The sequence below is a fragment of the Schistocerca americana genome, chromosome 3, assembly GCF_021461395.2.
Source record: "Schistocerca americana isolate TAMUIC-IGC-003095 chromosome 3, iqSchAmer2.1, whole genome shotgun sequence".
NCBI lineage: Eukaryota > Metazoa > Arthropoda > Insecta > Orthoptera > Acrididae > Schistocerca > Schistocerca americana.
In genome coordinates, this window is record NC_060121.1 from 376686135 (window position 1) to 376704495 (window position 18361).

General features: G+C 43.3%; 1 protein-coding gene across 1 annotated transcript in view; it reads right to left on the minus strand.

Moving 5' to 3' along the window:
* The window catches only part of LOC124606118 (slit homolog 2 protein), a 627832-nt gene extending 620519 nt beyond the window's left edge, over positions 1 to 7313 (minus strand). Inside the window, exon 1 of the mRNA XM_047138082.1 lies at positions 6812 to 7313. Coding sequence (XP_046994038.1) covers positions 6812 to 7008 — 197 coding nt within the window. The 5' untranslated portion in view covers positions 7009 to 7313. The remainder of the gene's footprint in view (positions 1 to 6811) is intronic.
* Positions 7314 to 18361: the final 11048 nt, after the last annotated feature.

Sequence of the window (18361 nt, forward strand, 5' to 3'; positions counted from 1 at the left end):
TTACAAGCAGACGCCAGTGCAATGGTGTTCTGTCACGTTCAAACATGACATCTTCAGCATGACTTGCGACTGTGGGGAAAGCCAGATCTTCCCTTTACAGCTACTAGGAGGGACAAGATATGTGGAACACCTTGTACAGTGGGAATGGGAATGTCGTGTGGCTAGGGCCTCTCGTCGGGTAGACCGTTCGCCTGGTGCAGGTCTTTCGATTTGACGCCACTTCGGCGACCGGCGCGTAAGGTAGTGCATGGTTTCTGCACTTTCTTGTTTACTCCGTCTATCACTGTCGTACCGCCCGGCTAGCCGCGCAGTCTAACGCGCTGCTTCCCGAGAGGGAAGGTGTGCCGGTTCCCGGCACGTATCCGCCCGGCGGATTAGCGTCAAGGTCCAGAGTGCCGGCCAGCCTGTGGATGGTTTTTGAGACGGTTTTCCATCTGCCTCGGTGAATGCAGGCTGGTTCCCCTTATTCGGCCTAAGTTACACTATGTCGGCGATTGCTGCGCAAACACTTTCTCCACGTACGCATGCACCATAATTACTCTACCACGCAAACATCTGTGGCTACACTCGTCTGGTATGAGACGTTCCCAGGGGGGAGGGGGGGGGGCGTCCACTGGGGGGCCCAATCGCACAATAACCTTGGATTCGGTGAGGGGCGGCGGCGGGGCGGGTGGACTGCTGTAGCCTGTTGTGGGGTTGTGAACCACTGAGGGCTATGGCGGAAGGAAGCCTCTCCGTCATTTCTAGGTGCCCGACTCAATACACAATCACCGCCGTAAAAGCTGTTACTTGGAACTTCTTATGAGCCTTTTGTAGCAATGATTCGTTCATTGCCCAACGTCACAAAGACACATAAATGTAAAAGTAGTTATTTATCGATAGTACGAGACATCTAATATCTCTATGTCGGACTAATTGATGAGCTAACATGCCAAAAAATCCCGCATCCAAGACGAAGAATGTGTCACTGGATAAATGTTACTTGCGAAAGATAAAAAAAATGGTTCAAATGGCTCTAAGCACTATGGGACTTAACTTCTGAGGTCATCAATCTCCTATAACTTGGAACTACTTAAACCTAACTAACCTAAGGACATCACACACACCCATGCCCGAGGCAGGATTCAAACCTGCGACCGTAGCGGTCGCGCGGTTCCAGACTGTAGTGCCTAGAACCGCTCGACCACCCCGGCCGGCGCGAAAGATACAGAACTATCTTCCATCGACTCCAGAACAAGAGTTCTCTTTCATCTAACAGTCAGAAAGGGACTTAATTTGTCTGTTAATTACCTATAATAGGCAGGGAAATTCAGCAGTGGTTAAATCGAATGCAGTATCACTGTTCCGTCGACTTAAGGTCCCTCACAGAAGTTAAGTAAAGGCACCCTCAGTTAAAGACTTATATTCTACTCGTATGAACGAGGAATCACCAAAAGTTTGCGTTATCATTTCCAGCATGGAAAGTAGACTGTATGAAGTCGTTTTATTCATATTCTTTTTTTCTTCACCCTTCATGGATTAGGTGATAACAGCTGTTCCGTTCATAAAAATCCAGACATTGCTTCCGAGCTTTTCCCTTATGTGTTGTCCTTATAGGTTTATAGTGAAGCATGTGCAATGAAAGTATATTTTCAAGCAGTTTATCTACATGTCTCTGTTGAGATCCATTTGCTTGTGTATTCAGTGAACTTGTAATTAATTTCTAAAATCTTGATTTCTGAAGCGATATTCTCTGGTGCATTAACACTACGCAAAAATCTCATTTCCTCAAACTCGGTCCTGCTTATATCCTTTTCCTCGGGAGCCCGGCTTTTAGACGTATAAAGCGTAGCAGGTAATGTCATAACTTTGTAAAACTTCATCTGTGCCCCTTTTTCGGCTTTTTGCGAATTTCTACTTGTTATATACACTGCGTTGTAATTTAGGATCTTGTTATAAGTTTCATTGTCGAAAATTAATCCTACATCACAGCAGAGATAATGCAAGTGAGTAGCGGATCACTTGCTCCAGTGATAGGAGGGAAGATCGTAAAGTAATGCACAACAGTATCATTACAAAAATGTTTAATAGGTAACAAATAAGAAAAATCACAAATGAACTTACATCTTGTATCTAGTTTTGTACATAGTCACCGACGTTATTTACACATTTCCCCCAACGTGGTACCAGTTTCAATATGCACTGTTGGTAGAAGTCCGTTTGGTTGGAGTATAGCCATAGCCATCTGCGGACTGCTGATTTCACTATTTCACTTATACATCTCTAAGAAAGCGTTGGCCTACCAAGAATTTCTTCATGGGACCAAATAGATGAAAGTCCGGCTGTGTAAGGTCCGGACCGTATGGTGGATGCTGGAGAATCTCTCGCCCAAATTTGGCGATTTTCTCACGAACAGCAGCAGCAAACTGTAAGTGCCGGGGGGGGGGGGGGGGGGGGAGGGGGGAGTTGTCATGAACAACTTTGATACCGTTAGCATTAATGTTGTGGCGTGTGTCACGAAGAGCACGACTCAACCTAATCAGAATTTTAATGTAGGCTGCAACATAACAGTGGTAAAGTGTTCCGAAAAGTCCACCAGAAACACACCATGCGTATCCCAGAACACTGTAACAAGCACTTTCCTTGTATATTGAGTCATTCTGAATTTTTTTCCTTCTGGGGAAACGGCATGTACGCTCAAGACTCATCACCAGTGACCATTCTTTTCAGGAAGTCATGCCCATTTGCGGTGTAACGTATTCAGTGATCCAAGCTTGTAATCATACGCTGACCCTTGTGGTTGTCTGTTAACTTCTTTGGCACCCAGCGAACACCAACTTTACGAAATTCCAACGTATCAAGAGCAATATCGTACATCGCACTATAGAAAATATTGTACTGCTGCAATAAGGATTGCAGCTGCACGCGCCGGTAGTTCGAAAGTGCTGCATCAAATGGTTCGACATTCTGCGGGGTGGCAGCAGTTACCAGCCGCCCGCAGCGTGACGAATTATTAAGGTTCACATGGTCCTGTTGGAAGAATGCACATTACCTGCAGACATTGCTGCAGTCCATACAGTCGTCTCCATACCCGCTATGCATGTCTCTGTGAATTTTACTCGTTTTATGCCCTTTGGACAATAAATATCGAGCTGCATTTCACTGCTATTCACAAGTTGATGACAGTAACATGCGCACATGCTTGTTTCACAGTTCAGTCTTCTCTCGCTAGACCTGCACATGAAAACAAATGCCCTCTGTAGCGCTAACTTCAAACTACATCGTCGTGCAATTTCAAAATTCCAGCTGCAGTACCAGGGGAGAAAAAAAGGATGTGCGTTACTTTGCGATCCTCCCTAGTAAATTGAAGTCGCAAGCTCACATTGGTCTGTATACGAAGACTTATCTCAGGAACTGCTGTAGGGATTTTGATCCAGTTTCTACTAACCCGGTTGATACACTGATTCACGTGGTAGGTTTCTGCAATGACTAGAGAGAGCAGCAACGCCTCTAGAACGCAGTAAGATGGAGCAAACTCGGGTGTGTTGTGGTGATATACCGGTAGATCGTGTGGCTGTTAACCGAAAGGTTGTGGGATTGAATGCCGGGCGAATCAATTTTTTTCAGTCCATCCTTCAACGTAGGATTCAGCTCTCTGTGACACATTTCGAAATATAAAGACAATTTCAGGCTGCCCAATTATGCTTACCTCAGATTAGGATTCGCAATTCGTACTCTTAATTCACTGCAAATTCTTCGAACAATGGGCAGTGAGTTACTAAACTTTGAAGTATCGTAATAAATATGACTATAACGAAAAGATAAACACGTCAAAATCAGGCTGTGATGTGAAATTTACAATTACAAATAATCATATATTTGAGAGTGTGAATACATTCTTCAGTTAGCAGCAGAGGCACTTGCTAACAATACTGAAGAGATCTGTATTAGTAATTCCTATCTTCACAGAATCAGAGAGAAAAAAAGAGAAGAGAACTACCTGAAATAATAAAATCAGGTTTTAAGAATGACATTCCTGCAGTTCTTACTGTTCGTTGGGATGGTAGAACTGTTGACAGCATTGAATGTCAGGGAGCCAAAAGAAGAAAAGCCTCCAAGCGCTGTTATTTTTGGGGACAGTGAACAGCTCTTTGACATTCCAAACGTACAGAATGGTTCTGGTAAAGAGCAGACGAACACTGTTTCGAAAGCATTAACGTATTGGGTTACTGAAGGAAATGTACAAATTCTCTGCAGCGACTCAATTGCCTCACACTGGCCGTCTTAAAGGGGAATGCGTCTTACTTGCACACAAATCGCGAAGGGAGTTGTATTTCCCACACCATCATCTCGCATCTGTACTTATCTTAAAAAGTGTATTTAAATCTAAAGATCATGGTGTAACAATCAGTCCTGACTGACCAGTTTTTAAGCATTTGAGAGAAAGCTGGAAAAGTGTCAGCGTCACTAATTTTGAAACTGGCAAAAAGATTGTGGATTTGTTTTTTAATGAGTCAGAAATTAAGCAGATGTTAGACTTTTGCGAAAATGAATTAAATAAATTCACAGTGAAGGTGATAACCGAGATCTGTGCAATATCTTTGGAAAGAGACTTTGGAGAAAACCTGAAGATATAGCCTCTTGTAGCAATGAATCAAGCAAGGATAATGGCAAGATCAATTTAGTGCATAAGCGTATTTCTGCTAAGATCACAACTGGAATTATTAGTTGAAAATAAGAATTCATTAAGAAGTATCTTTTATTTCATTGTAACTGTTTATGTCAAGCAATGACTTCAGTACAGTGGTGCTGCAAAAACTCCTAATCTGGATCTCTGCTTCTTAAACGATTTGAAATCATCTGAATGGATAGATTCCACGATTTAAAAAGCAGCTATGAGGAAATCAAGTATCCATTTGTTGTATTTAACGGAACAGTTGTCTCTGTTATCGCTTTTTGATGATGAAATAGACGAACAAACCAAAACAAAAATGTAGCAAGTTTGGACAGAGACAATTTACAAACTGAAAAAGGGATATATTCATTTTTGTGGAGAATTGGATGAACGATTATATGATAAGGTTATTATTTTTTGATTATCACTTATTACTGATTTTAAATAGTTAATATGCCTCTTCTAACTCAACCTCATCTTCATTACAGAGAAAAAGTTGGCCGGTTTCGTGTCAAACAAGAACGGATATCTATTCTCTTGCCTGAAGATTAGGGACACTAGTTTTATTTGAGAATGCACTTCGACGTGGACGAGCAGCACTTCATATTTAGATGCTAAAAGGATAATTAAGGAGTAAGAGTCGGTTAATGACTCCGCCGAAGGGCATGCTAAATTAAAGCAAGAGTTTCCGGAATATTGATTGTAATACGGAACGAAAGGAATTTGTACTGCATTGTGTTCAAGAACATCGTAGACGGTACCCAGATTGCAAGAAAGAAACACTGAAAATAAAATATTATAAAGAATACTAAAAGCATCCCAAAAGCAAGAAAGTACTTAATTTTGATTTTATTAAGTCATCAGTAACTTATAAACTGACAAAAAACTATAAAACATATAATCCTCAGTATAAAAGTTTATCGCTCGGTCGCCACGGGTTAGTGTCATCCTATTGATGACTTTTTCCTCAGAATACTCCTAATGAAATAGAAAACATTTAAGACGTGAACGTAAAATTTTTTTGGCCAGGGATTTTTAGTAATATATTTATCCTAAAATCTTCTAGAGGATGTATCTGGGAAGGGACAAATTTATTGTTTAATTTGCGGACGACCATGTTTTGCGGACGACCGGGTTCGCCTAGCAGCCAGTAAAAGCGCTTTGTAGCGAAATGTGGTTAAAATAAATAATGTTTTGTAACTTAACGAGTGGCTGTACCTGTAAATAAAATAGATGTACTGGTGGTAGAAGAGAAGCATGGAAGAAGGGCAAAAATAGTGATAAATGAGAAGGAAATAGAAATGTGTTCAAATAGTTCGTCACAAATATATCAGTGTATAAAACTAATTCAAGTGTGGTTTAAAACATACAGAAATATAACGCTGGAAAAGCAGGTGCGTCACCAGAACAAGGAGGAAAGAGGTAACACTGAGACAGCCCAACGAGGTGGCTAAGCCTGCTCTTACAGTGGTGAAAACTAAATTCTGAGGAAAGGAGAGGAACAAAGAATTGAAGTCGTTACGAGAGGTTTCTGAGGTCTCTTCTTGAATTTAGGTTAAGAGGCAGATTGTGAAATGAAGACATACGACAGCAGCTACGCATGACAGAAGATAAGAGGCACTATAGAAAATTGGTACGAGCACGTCAGAGGGTTGCTATCTTAGCGCATGCTGTGACAAGTATTACAGTTTAACAAAACACGAGTTGGAAATAGGAATGTTAATAAACAGAGGGAAACATCAGTCCTGATGATTTCCATTGGTTTCGCACTGGACCAACATCCGCTTCTTGAAGTGGAATAAAATTATTCAGTTATTTGCATCATATAATTTCTGAATTTTTTGCCTAAACAAAAGGAATCAAGATCGCTTAATATATTTCTTTGTTTATAAAGCCGCTTCTGTTACTCCCATCATCAGACCAAACTTGTGAAATGACGTTCAGTGTCGAAATCAATAAAACCAGTGCCCACGCAAGGCGTTGACTTGATGAAAGAAACACATTAAGCAATCTAGACGGCTTAGTACACAAAACATCCACAGTGATCGCAGCCCCATTCAGGAACTATATTACTTTTATCGCTATTTCTGGACTGGAAGAAATCCTTCAGTGTATGCGAAATAGGAATAAACAGCAAGCATGCTGTGATGTACTCGCCGTTTTGGGAGCGCCGTCGAGAAGCACCTGCGAGCGGACGACCAAACCTGAACCAGTGTCTCCCAGAACGGGGCCTCCTGTGACACATAAACGACGGTCGCCGCCATTGGTTGTAGGATGCGGGCGATTGGCTGCGAGTGCGGTGACGTCAGCGCGTTTCTGAAAGGACCAGCCGGAGTCACTCGCTGTTCTCCCATTCGACTCTCCTGGCACGTGGCGTAGTATACTGGACAAGTCACGAGCTCTGAAGGTGTGAGAGAACACTACACAAATCACCGACACTCAACTTTTTCACGAACTTGCAACAACACACACTGTCACCGAGTCAGGTGCAACAACGCGCACATCGTTGCAGGAGGATCCAGTGAGGTACGAAATGCCGACGAGGATGCCTTACGGTATGAGGGAGACTTGCAGGAATGCGCGTGTTAGCGGCGACTGGCGCCGTCGACGTCGGCGACTTCGGGGTTCGGGTAGCGTCGGCGGCGTCCGGAGTGGGGCGCGCGCGGCGAGCGACTGTGGCCCAGCAGGGCAGCTCCGCCCAGAGCAGGGCAGAGGCGGCGGGCCGCCACGTAACGAGCCCTTCCTGTGGCTGTGGCCTCGGCGCGCTCCCACAGTAAACAGCCGGCGGCCGGCAGTCAGCCCTCTGACGCGGTCACCACGCCTCGCCTCGTTGCCGAACCCGAGCGTCTATCAACCGCGTGACGTCACTCCCAGCCTACCGTCAGAGCTCAAGATATTCCTCGGAAGTTCGGCACTCACGCCCATTCGTGTACGGCCTCGTTAAGATTATAGCTGGTAGACATATTTTTTTTAAATCAACACCATCATCATCATCATCATTTAAGACTGATTATGCCTTTCAGCGTTCAGTCTGGAGCATGGTCCCCCCTGTAAAATTCCTCCATGATCCCCTATTCAGTGCTAACATTGGTGCCTCTACTGATGTTAAGCCTATTACTTCAAAATCATTCTTAACGGAATCCAGGTACCTTCTCCTTCCTCTATCCCGACTCCTCCAACCCTCTACTGCTGAACCCATGAGTCTCTTGGGTAGCCTTGCTTCTCCCATGCGTGTAGCACGACCCCACCATCTAAGCCTGTTCGCACTGACTGCTACATCTATACAGGGTGTTACAAAAACGTACGACCAAACTCTCAGGAAACATTCCTCACACATAAATAAAGAAAACCTGTTATGTGGACATGTGTCCGGAAACGCTTAATTTCCATGTTAGAGCTCATTTTAGTTTCGTCAGTATGTATTGTACTTTCTCGATTCACCGCCAGTTAGCCCAATTGAAGGAAGGTAATGTTGACTTCGGTGCTTGTGTTGACATGCGACTCATTGCTCTACAGTACTAGCATCAAGCACATCGGTACGTAGCATCAACAGGTTAGTGTTCATCACGAACGTGGTTTTGCACTCAGTGCAATGTTTACAAATGCGGAGTTGACAGATGCCCATGTGATGTATGGATTAGCACGGGGCAATAGCCGTGGCGCGGTACGTTTGCATCGAGACAGATTTCCAGAACGAAGGTGTCCCGACAGGAAGACGTTCGAAGCAAATGATCGGCGTCTTTGGGAGCACGGAATATTCCAGCCTATGACTCGCGACTGGGGAAGACCTAGAACGACGAAGACACCTGCAATGGACGACACAATTCTTCGTGTAGTTGACGATAACCCTAATGTGAGCGTCAGACAAGTTGCTGCTGTACAAGGTAACGTTGACCACGTCACTGTATGGAGAGTGCTACGGGAGAACGTTTCCGTACCATGTACTGCGTGTGCAGGCACTATCAGCAGCTGATTGGCCTCCACGGGTACACTTCTGCGAATGGCTCATCCAACAATGTGTCAATCCTCATTTCAGTGCCAATGTTCTCTTTACGGATGAGGCTTCATTCCAACGTGATCAAATTGTAAATTTTCACAATCAACATGTGTGGGCTGACGAGAATCAGCACGCAATTGTGCACTCACGTCATCAACACAGATTTTCTGTGAACGTTTGGGCAGGCATTGTTGGTGAAGTCTTGATTGGGCCCCATGTTCTTCCACCTACGCTCAATGGAGCACGTTATCATGATTTCATACGGGATACTCTACCTGTGCTGCTAGAACATGTGCCTTTACAAGTACGACACAACATGTGGTTCATGCACGATGGAGCTCCTGCACATTTCAGTCGAACTGTTCGTACACTTGTCAACAACAGATTCGGTGACCGATGGATTGGTAGAGGCGGACCAATTCCGTGGTCTCCACGCTCTCCTGACCTCAACCCTCTTGGCTTTCGTTTATGGGGGCATTTGAAAGCTCTTCTCTACGCAACCCCGGTACCAAATGTAGAGACTCTTCGTGCTCGTATTGTGGACGGCTGTGATACAATACGTCATTCTCCAGGGCTGCATCAGCGCATCAGGAATTCCATACGACGGAGGGTGGATGCATGTATCCTCGCTAACGGAGGACATTTTGAACGTTTCCTGTAACAAAGTGTTTGACGTCACGCTGGTACGTTCTGTTGCTATGTGTTTCCATCCCATGATTAATGTGATTTGAAGAGAAGTTATAAAATGAGCTTTAACATGGAAAGTAAGCGTTTCCGGACACATGTCCACATAACATATTTTCTTTCTTTGTGTGTGAGGAATGTTTCCTGAAAGTTTGGCCGAACCTTTTTTTAACACCCTGTAGAGTTCATTCCTAGTTTTTCTTTGATTTCCTCATTGTGGACACCCTCCTGTCATTGTTCCCATCTGCTAGTACCTGTAATCATCCTAGCTACTTTTATATCCGTAATCTCAACGTTATTGATAAGGTAACCTGAATCCACCCAGCTTTCGCTCCCATACAACAAAGTTGGTCGAAAGATTGAACGGTGCACAGATAACTTAGTCTTGGTACTGACTTCCTTCTTGCAGAAGAGAGTAGATCGTAGCTGAGCGCTCACTGCATTAGCTTCGCTACACCTCGCTTCCAGTTCTTTCACTATGTTTCCATCCTGTGAGAATATGCATCCTAAGTACTTGAAACCGTCCACCTGTTCTAACTTTGTTCCTCCTATTTGGCACTCAATCCGTTTATCTCTCTTTCCCACTGATATTACTTTCGTTTTGGTGATGCTAATCTTCATACCATATTCCTTACATGTCTGATCCAGCTCTGAAATATTACTTTGCAAACTTTCAATCGAATCTTCCATCACAACTAAGTCATCCGCATATGCGAGACTGCTTATTTTGTGTTCACATATCCCTAAAATAATCGAGCTGCCACTACTAAACTCAGTAGTGGTCTCTACACGGTCACAATTCAATGCGACACATTTTTCCTTACTATGGACGACTTGGTGGAGCCTCTGGTTGTGCAAATGCACGCGTTTGCTGGTCAGGACACGTTCCACCTTGAAAAGCAACTCGTGTCATTTTAAAAATACCAGTCACGAAAGGATTTCTTCAGCCGAGGAATGCTGAAGAAGTCTCTGAGTACCTCTGCAGGATAATACACCGGATTAGATGCAATTTGGTAGGCCGAAGGTCAAGTGCCGCCCGGTGTGACCGAGCGGTTCTAAGCGCTACAGTCTGGAACCGCGCGACCGCTACGGTCGCAGGTTCGAATCCTGCTTCGGGCATGGATGTGTGTCATGTCCGTAGGTTAGTTAGGGTTAAGTAGCTCTAAGATCTAGGGGACTGATGACCTCAGCTGTTAAGTCCCATAGTGCTCAGGGCCATTTGAATCATTTGTTGATCCACGTAGTGCACTGGAGAACTGGCAAACGTGATGAACTGTGTTTATTCCCTCGTCGTGTGACGTTTGCATGCAGTAGGGAAGCTTCAAAAATTGGGTGTACGGGTACCACATCCTCTACATCAAAATCATAAAAATCAGTAGGTGGCCGTATGTGCATCTCTGCTCGTCATGAATTGGCTGATGAACAACACCGACCATTCCTATCGTGTATCGCTACTGGTGACGAGATACGATGTCTTTATGCTAACACAAGGAATGCTTGAGCCAAAACAGAGCAGCAACTCCCAGCAAAAAGACCTACGCTTAGCCACGAAAGATAATGTTATGCATATGTTGGAACAGGGACGGTGAGGTTTACTACGAACTGCTTCCCTGACCTGTAACCACCACTGCTGATACTTATTGTCAATAATTGAAATGTCTTGCAGACATAATCTAAAAACAACAACCACAAACTCCAACTGCCCACGGGTGTACTGCCGGTCCATAGTGTCCAACGGGCATAATATTTCGGCGATCAGACATGTCGCCATCGTCAGGTGCGCTGACGAACGTTTTCATAGAGCAGAACATCCCCTTGGACAGATTCCTGCAACCCTTCGCCTTTCGAACCCCCTCCCCCCCCCCCCAATCTCATCAGATAATATGCTCCTGTACCGCACTGCCTTTATCAGCGTAATGTGTTACTACTACACAACGTTCCTGTCGTCTGATGTCTCATGTCTGGTGTCTAGTTCAAAGCATGTCTTTACGCTCGTGTATCCTGTGCAAATCTCTTCATTTCCTCCCCCCCCCCCCCCCCCGCCTGCCTCCTCCCAAACACCTCTCCATTACGAATTTGACAATCCTTGATGCCAGCGCATGTGTCCTGACAACAAATCCGCTCTCTTAGTCAAGTTGTACCATTAATTTCCTTTCTCTACAGTTCAATTCAGAATCGCCCTACTCGTTATTTGATCTACCCATTCAATTTTCAGAAAGTTTTTATTCTTTTCTTGTTTAAACTTTTTGGTTGTCGTCCACTTGACGCTTCCATACAAGGCTTCACTCCAGAAAGATACCTTCATAAATGTGTTCGTAACATTTAAATTTACACTAAGGTGACAAAAGTCATAGGATACCTCCTAATATCGTGTCTGACATCCTTTTCCCCGCCGGCCGGAGTAGTCGAGCGGTTCTAGGCGCTACAGTCTGGAACCGCGCGACCACTACGGTCGCAGGTTCGAATCCTGCCTCGGGCACTGATGTGTGTGATGTCCTTAGGTTAGTTAGGTTTAAGTAGTTCTAATTTCTAGGGGACTGATGGCCACAGCAGTTAAGTCCCATATAGTGCTCAGAGCCATTCCTTTTCCCCGACGTAGTGAACTCAAAAAGTCGTTTGTAGTCCCCCGCGGAAATACTGAGCCATACTGCCCCTATACTCTTTCATGATTGTGAAAGTGTTGTCGGTGCAGGATTTTGTGCACGAACTGGCCTGTCAGCTATGACCAAATGCTCAATGGATGGCCAAATCATTCGCTCGAATTGACCAGAACTTTCTTCGAACAAATCGCAACCAACTGTGGCCTGGAGCCAAGGCACATTGTCATCCATAAAAATTTCATCATTGTTTTGGAACACGAAGTCCATGAATAGCTGCAAATGGTCTCCAAGTAGCCAAACATAGCCATTTCCAGTCAACAGTCGGTGCAGTTAAACCAGAGGACACATTACATTCCACGCAAACACAGTCCTCACTATTATGGAGCTACCACCAGCTTGTACAGTGCCTTGTTGACAGGCTAGGGGCTTGGAGGGGGGGGGGGGGGAGGGATGGTCTGCTCCACACTCTATCATCAGCTCTTGCCAACCGAAATCTGGTCTTATGTAGACACGCCACAGTTTTTCAGTCGCCTACAGTCCGAACGATATGGTTACGAGCCCAGGAGCCACGTCGCAGGCGATGTCGTCCTGTTGGAGAAGGTACTCGCGTCAGACGTCTGCTACCATAGCACATTAACGCCAAATTTCGCCACACTGCCCTAACGGATATGTCTGCCGTACGTCCCATATACACTACTGGCCATTAAAATTGCTGCACCACAAAGATGACGTGCTACAGACGCGCAATTTAACCGACAGGAAGACGATGCTGTGACATGCAAATGATTGGTTTTCAGAGCATTCACACAAGGTTGGCGCCGGTGGCGACACCTACAACGTGCTGACGTGAGGGAAGTTTCCAACAGTTTTCTCATAAACAAACAGCAGTTGACCGGCTTTGCCTGGTGAAACGTTGTTGTGCTGCCTCGTGTAAGGAGGAAAAATGCGTACCATCACGTTTCCGACTTTGATAAAAGTCGGATTGTAGCCTATCGCGATTGAGGTTTATCGTATCGCGACATTGCTGCTCGCGTTGGTCGATATCCAATGACTGTTAGCAGAACATGGAATCGGTGGGTTCAGGAGGGTAATACGGAACGCCGTGCTGGATCCCAACGGTCTCCTATCACTAGCAGTGAAGATGACAGGCATCTTACCAACATGGCTGTAACGGATCGTGCAGCCACGTCTCTATCCCTGAGTCAAGAGATGGGGACGTTTGCAAGACAACAACCATCTGCACGAACAGTTCGACGACGTTTGCAGCAGCATGGACTATCAGCTCGGAGACCATGGCTGCGGTTACCCTTGACACTGCATCACAGACAGGAGCGTCTGCGATGGTGTACTCAATGACGAACCTGGGTGCACGAATAGCAAAACGTCATTTTTTCGGATGAATCCAGGTTCTGTTTACAGCATCATGATGGTCGCAAATGTGTTTGGTGACATCGCGGTGAACGCACATTGGAAGCGTGTATTCGTCATCGCCATACTGGCGTATCACCCGGCATGATGGCATGGGTTTCCATTGGTTACACGTCTCGGTCACCTCTTGTTCGCATTGACGGCACTTTGAACAGTGGATGTTACATGTCAGATGTGTTACGACCCGTGGCTCTACCCTTCATTAGATCCCTGCGAAACCCTACATCATTGTCACCTCAGTGTATGTTAAACTAGGTGTTAGCCGTGGCTACTCCTCATATCAGTAGTTTTTTTTATGACGAGTGATGGTGAGTACATAAGCTTTGTATGTGAAATAACGTGTCTCCCTGTTCGAGTAAACATAGCTGGCGATGTGCGCTGCCCCCCCCCCGGCCCCCCCCGCCCCCCCCCCCCCATCTCGCACCCCTCGTCCGCATCCATGTTACGCGGATGTGGCGATTTCCGAGTGTGTAGTTAGACAGGAACCTGTCAACAGCTTAAATTGTTCCGAATGAAACGAGGAGCAGTAACATTCACACTCTTCCTTCGACAACGTCGACAGCAATTCCTGCGGCTGTCGGCATTACGGGCATGGATGTGTGTGATCTTATGTTAGTTAGGTCTAAGTAGTTCTAAGTTCTACGGGACTGATGACCTCAGATATTAAGTCCCATAGTACTCAGAGCCATTTGAACCATTTGTCGACATTACTCGTGGTAGTGAGTCTCGTCTCTGCCGCCTGCAAGCAGGCATTCCAGCTTTCATGGTGGATGGTAGACGGTAGGGGTTTTAAAAATATTTTCAGTAGCTTTTTATAAAATTCCCAGTGACAATTTAAATTTCAGAAAATCTGCATCTGTATCGTCCGTGCATAAGTTCAGTTCATGTGATGTAAGTGAACATAAATGGTGCTATAGCACGACAGAAAAATATGGCGTCCTAGAATAGCTCGCACGTCTCCACCACATCAACCACCTGTGACACACAAGCCTGTACAACCCCCACCCCAAACATAATAATTCATGACGCGTGGGAGCATGCAGCATATATATGGCACTTGCTTTTTATTTATTTATTTATTTTTTGTGGTCGCACTGGTCTGTACGCAGTTTCAAACAAAATATTGTGAAATACTGTGGGCCCATTTCTCAAATACAGAAATACGTTCGTGGCTATGAATATGGATTTCGCAGAATCTGTTGTAAGTAAACAACATCCAGAGTGTTTATTGTGTCATGAAACATGGTCCAGCGAGGCAATGAAGCCAAGGTCACTGAGAGACATTTTTTTAAGAGCATCCCATTATGACAAGCCCAGTGAATATTTTTCAAAAATATGCAAAAAAAGTCAAAATAGTTCGACAATTATTACACCATTTAAGAAACAACATACACGGAACAAAAATGGATTATTGTCACTGCTCATATTCCACAATTAATGGTAAAGGTGGGTCTATATTAGACAAACTAATGACAACAGCTATAAAAGAATTTTATCTCAATGGTCATGCACCACGATACACTGGAAATTTAAGAAACGTTGCCGCTAAACAATAGCATAGTCAAGTAACAAATTGAGGAAATGGCAGATAATGTTGTAAAACACTTCTAAGTATTCTTCAAAACTTTTTATTTCCTATGCAACTGTACGAGTCTGCCGTTGCAGATGATTACGCTGTATTGGTGACACATCGTTATTTGAGTGAAAACTACACGTTAAAAGAAGAAATGTTCATGTTGAATCTAATTACAGACCTAACTGGATTACCTATATCTAGTACTGTGAAATCGTGCTATATAAAAATTAATATTTGTTTAACTAATGCTGCTGCGTCCGGTAGTGATGGAGCTCCATTGATAATACGTCGTTACCGCAGGTTTACAAGTGGAAAATGTTTTGTATGTTCATTGTGTGGTGCAGAGACAACATTTTGCAGATAACCTTAAGTATTCATCATTAGATATAATAATTCGAGCTGCAAAAATTATAGAATAATCTGTAAACTTTTCCAGGACATAAATGGAGATTTTATTAGATTAATCATGCACACAGAAGTTCTATGTCTGTCAAAGGTACATTTTTGGCTCGTTTTGTAGCCTTGTATGATAGTGTTCCACAATTTAATGAAAGTATTAATGTGACCAATCTGCGTCAACAGTTAGAAACAGTCGAGAACTACCCTTTTATTTGGCGGATATTCTCAAAAGATATAATGAGTCGATTTTCAAGCTGAAGGAGCAAATGCAGCTCATATGTTGCCAAAGTACTATCATTATTTGTTGACATATTTGAACTACTTCCGTATAAGCTATGGAAGAGATAATTTTATCACTTTCCTTAATTATCATCTGTAATAAATGATGCAACAGCAGAACGTGTTGACAGATTCAGTAGTCACCTCAAACGATTTTAAACTGGACATGGAAGTAAGATTTGAAGATATTTTGAAATTGAATGTTTATGACCGAATGAAAAATTTCTTTACTACAGTACTGAAGAGACTGATACATCATGCCAAAAAAATCTGTGACAAATTGGATATGATGAAGCCATTAAACATAAAGTCAATAGTGGTGGATACGAAAACCTATGGCAAAATAAAAACATTTCTGTCTTTATCCAAATATATGGAAAATGATATTATATTTATTACTACCTATCTCTACCATATATTTCGTGGAGTTAGGGTTTAGTGCTGTTAATAATATTACAGCCAACGAAAGAAACAGCCTTAATATCTCTGAAAGACAAATCTTTGTTCTTTACAAAAACTGATGGCGCTATTCATTATTTAGCTTCGCTGTATCAACCTCAGGGATCTCATTAATAATTCAATTACCTAAATGTTATTTCATTATGCTTCATATTTCTATGTATACAAAGTATAAAGAAGATCGATGGACTTAACTATAGTAAACTGTTTTATAAAGATTTATTCTCCCAAACTATAGTAAACTGTTTTATAAAGATTTATTCTCCCAAACTTAGCGAAAGCTTGACATAAAATATTTGGTAAGCCATTGTTATTATGTACGAGTACATTAACTTGTCGCAACTCTGCTTTCTAAATTTCACAGAGTGAAGTTAATTCCGTACCTTATAAATCGCCATTACTGTGGAGCAAGAGGTCTGGTTGAAAATTTTACTACTAACAGAGATAGAAAAACGGGCGGTAAGAGGATTGACTACTCCTGTCCTGTAATATCTTTTCAAGGCACTGTTCATTCCGTTTAACTGCTATTTTACTTCATTTGCCGTCTCTTAGTGGATCACCTCTAAGTTTTGTATTTTTTCTCTGATCTTTAATTCCTTTCCAAAATTTCGCCTTGGCTTCCATTAGTGATTGCTCCATGTTCAGATTGAACATCAGTGGGGACAGGCTGCAACCCTGTCTGCTTCCCCTTCATTTCCTTAGATTTTTGTAACTGCAGTTTGGTTTTTGTTCAAAGTGGAAATGACTCTCGCTCCCTGTGATTTATCTCTGCTTTCTTCAAACTTTCGAAGAGTGTTGTCCGGTCGACACTGTCAAAAGCTTTCTCTACTCGCACAAATGTAGTATAAATATAGATCTGCCTTGCTTCAACCTATCTTCCAAGATAATTCTATGATCAGTAATGCTTCGCATGCTCCTACGTTTCTCCGGAACGCTAGATGGGCCTTAGTCGTGGCTGGTCGCTATCAGTTTTTACAAACCATAGCAGTGCCGAAAGAACCCACTATCACGTTTCCAGACGGTATTAAATGAATTCGCAATTCCGAATAAGGACAACCATCAGCTGTGGAATGAGTGACGACAGTGAAAATTTGTGCCGGACCGGGAGTCAAACTCACATGCGTAATTTTGAGTTGGATGGAGATATTTGTGCAGACACCTCCGCTGGTACCAAAGAAGGCGAAAATGGTGGGCGGAAGGTTGGAGGCCGTAAAACAGTTGGTAAGAGAACTAGATAATGTAGGCGTTCGGGTCCAGTTCCGTCGTACTGTTTTGCTCTGTCACAAATAACATTACAGGCTATTATGCGTCAAAAAAGCGAAGGCTTGTCTCAAAGAGATTTGTGCTGATTAAAGAACAAACCACGAGCAAATCACATTTAAAACCAGCGATAAATATAAAACACTGCGCAGATGTTATTATTGTTGTGGCTTTCAGTCTGGAAATGGGTTTCGTGCAGCTCACCATGTTAACCTGTCCTCTGAAAGCATTTTCATCCCTGCGTAATTACCGCAACCTACGTCCATTTCAGTCTGCTTAGTGTCGTAAAGCTTTGATCCCCATCTACAATTTTAACCCTCAATACCATTTTTCATTATCAAACTGACAAACTGGAAATTCAAGCCTCAGAATGCGTCCTATCACATGACCGCTCATCGGCAGACAAGAAAGGACGTTTTCTTTTCCATAAATTGAACCAGTACTTTCAACTATCGCAGCGATGATAGCTGTAACATTTCTGCCGGAAACACGTCCAGGACACAATGGTCACGGATACCAGTGCCGTACTTATTGCCGAAATTCATTCCGAATTTTCAGCCGTTGATATGTTCTAATTGTTACCTACTTCGAGGTCTCCCAACAACTACTAACGTAACATGGTGCGGTTATCATGTGATACGACTGGGGTCAGCGTTATCAGTTCGTGGCAAGAGGCTTTTCCTGCAAAACAACACGAGACAACAGAAATATCCTGTTATGAAGTACAACTATTGAGTATCAAAAGAAATTTGCTTTGTTTCCTAACAACAACAGTTGATACAATATTCCCGAAAGTTATGCTGCTGTGCTTTTCTCAGATAAGAACATTTTCCTTGGTAATTACAGATATCCATTGGAAAAGAAGACTCAATAAAATTTGCAGACAATTTATTCTAGCCTATAAAAATATTCCTAGTGATTGTTGCAATTTTAAGAAATTATTTTCGCCTTGTGCAAAGCAATGGTAATTTCACAACTGAATTATTTTTTTACCGACATTTTTGATGAAGTTATCTGCATGATCG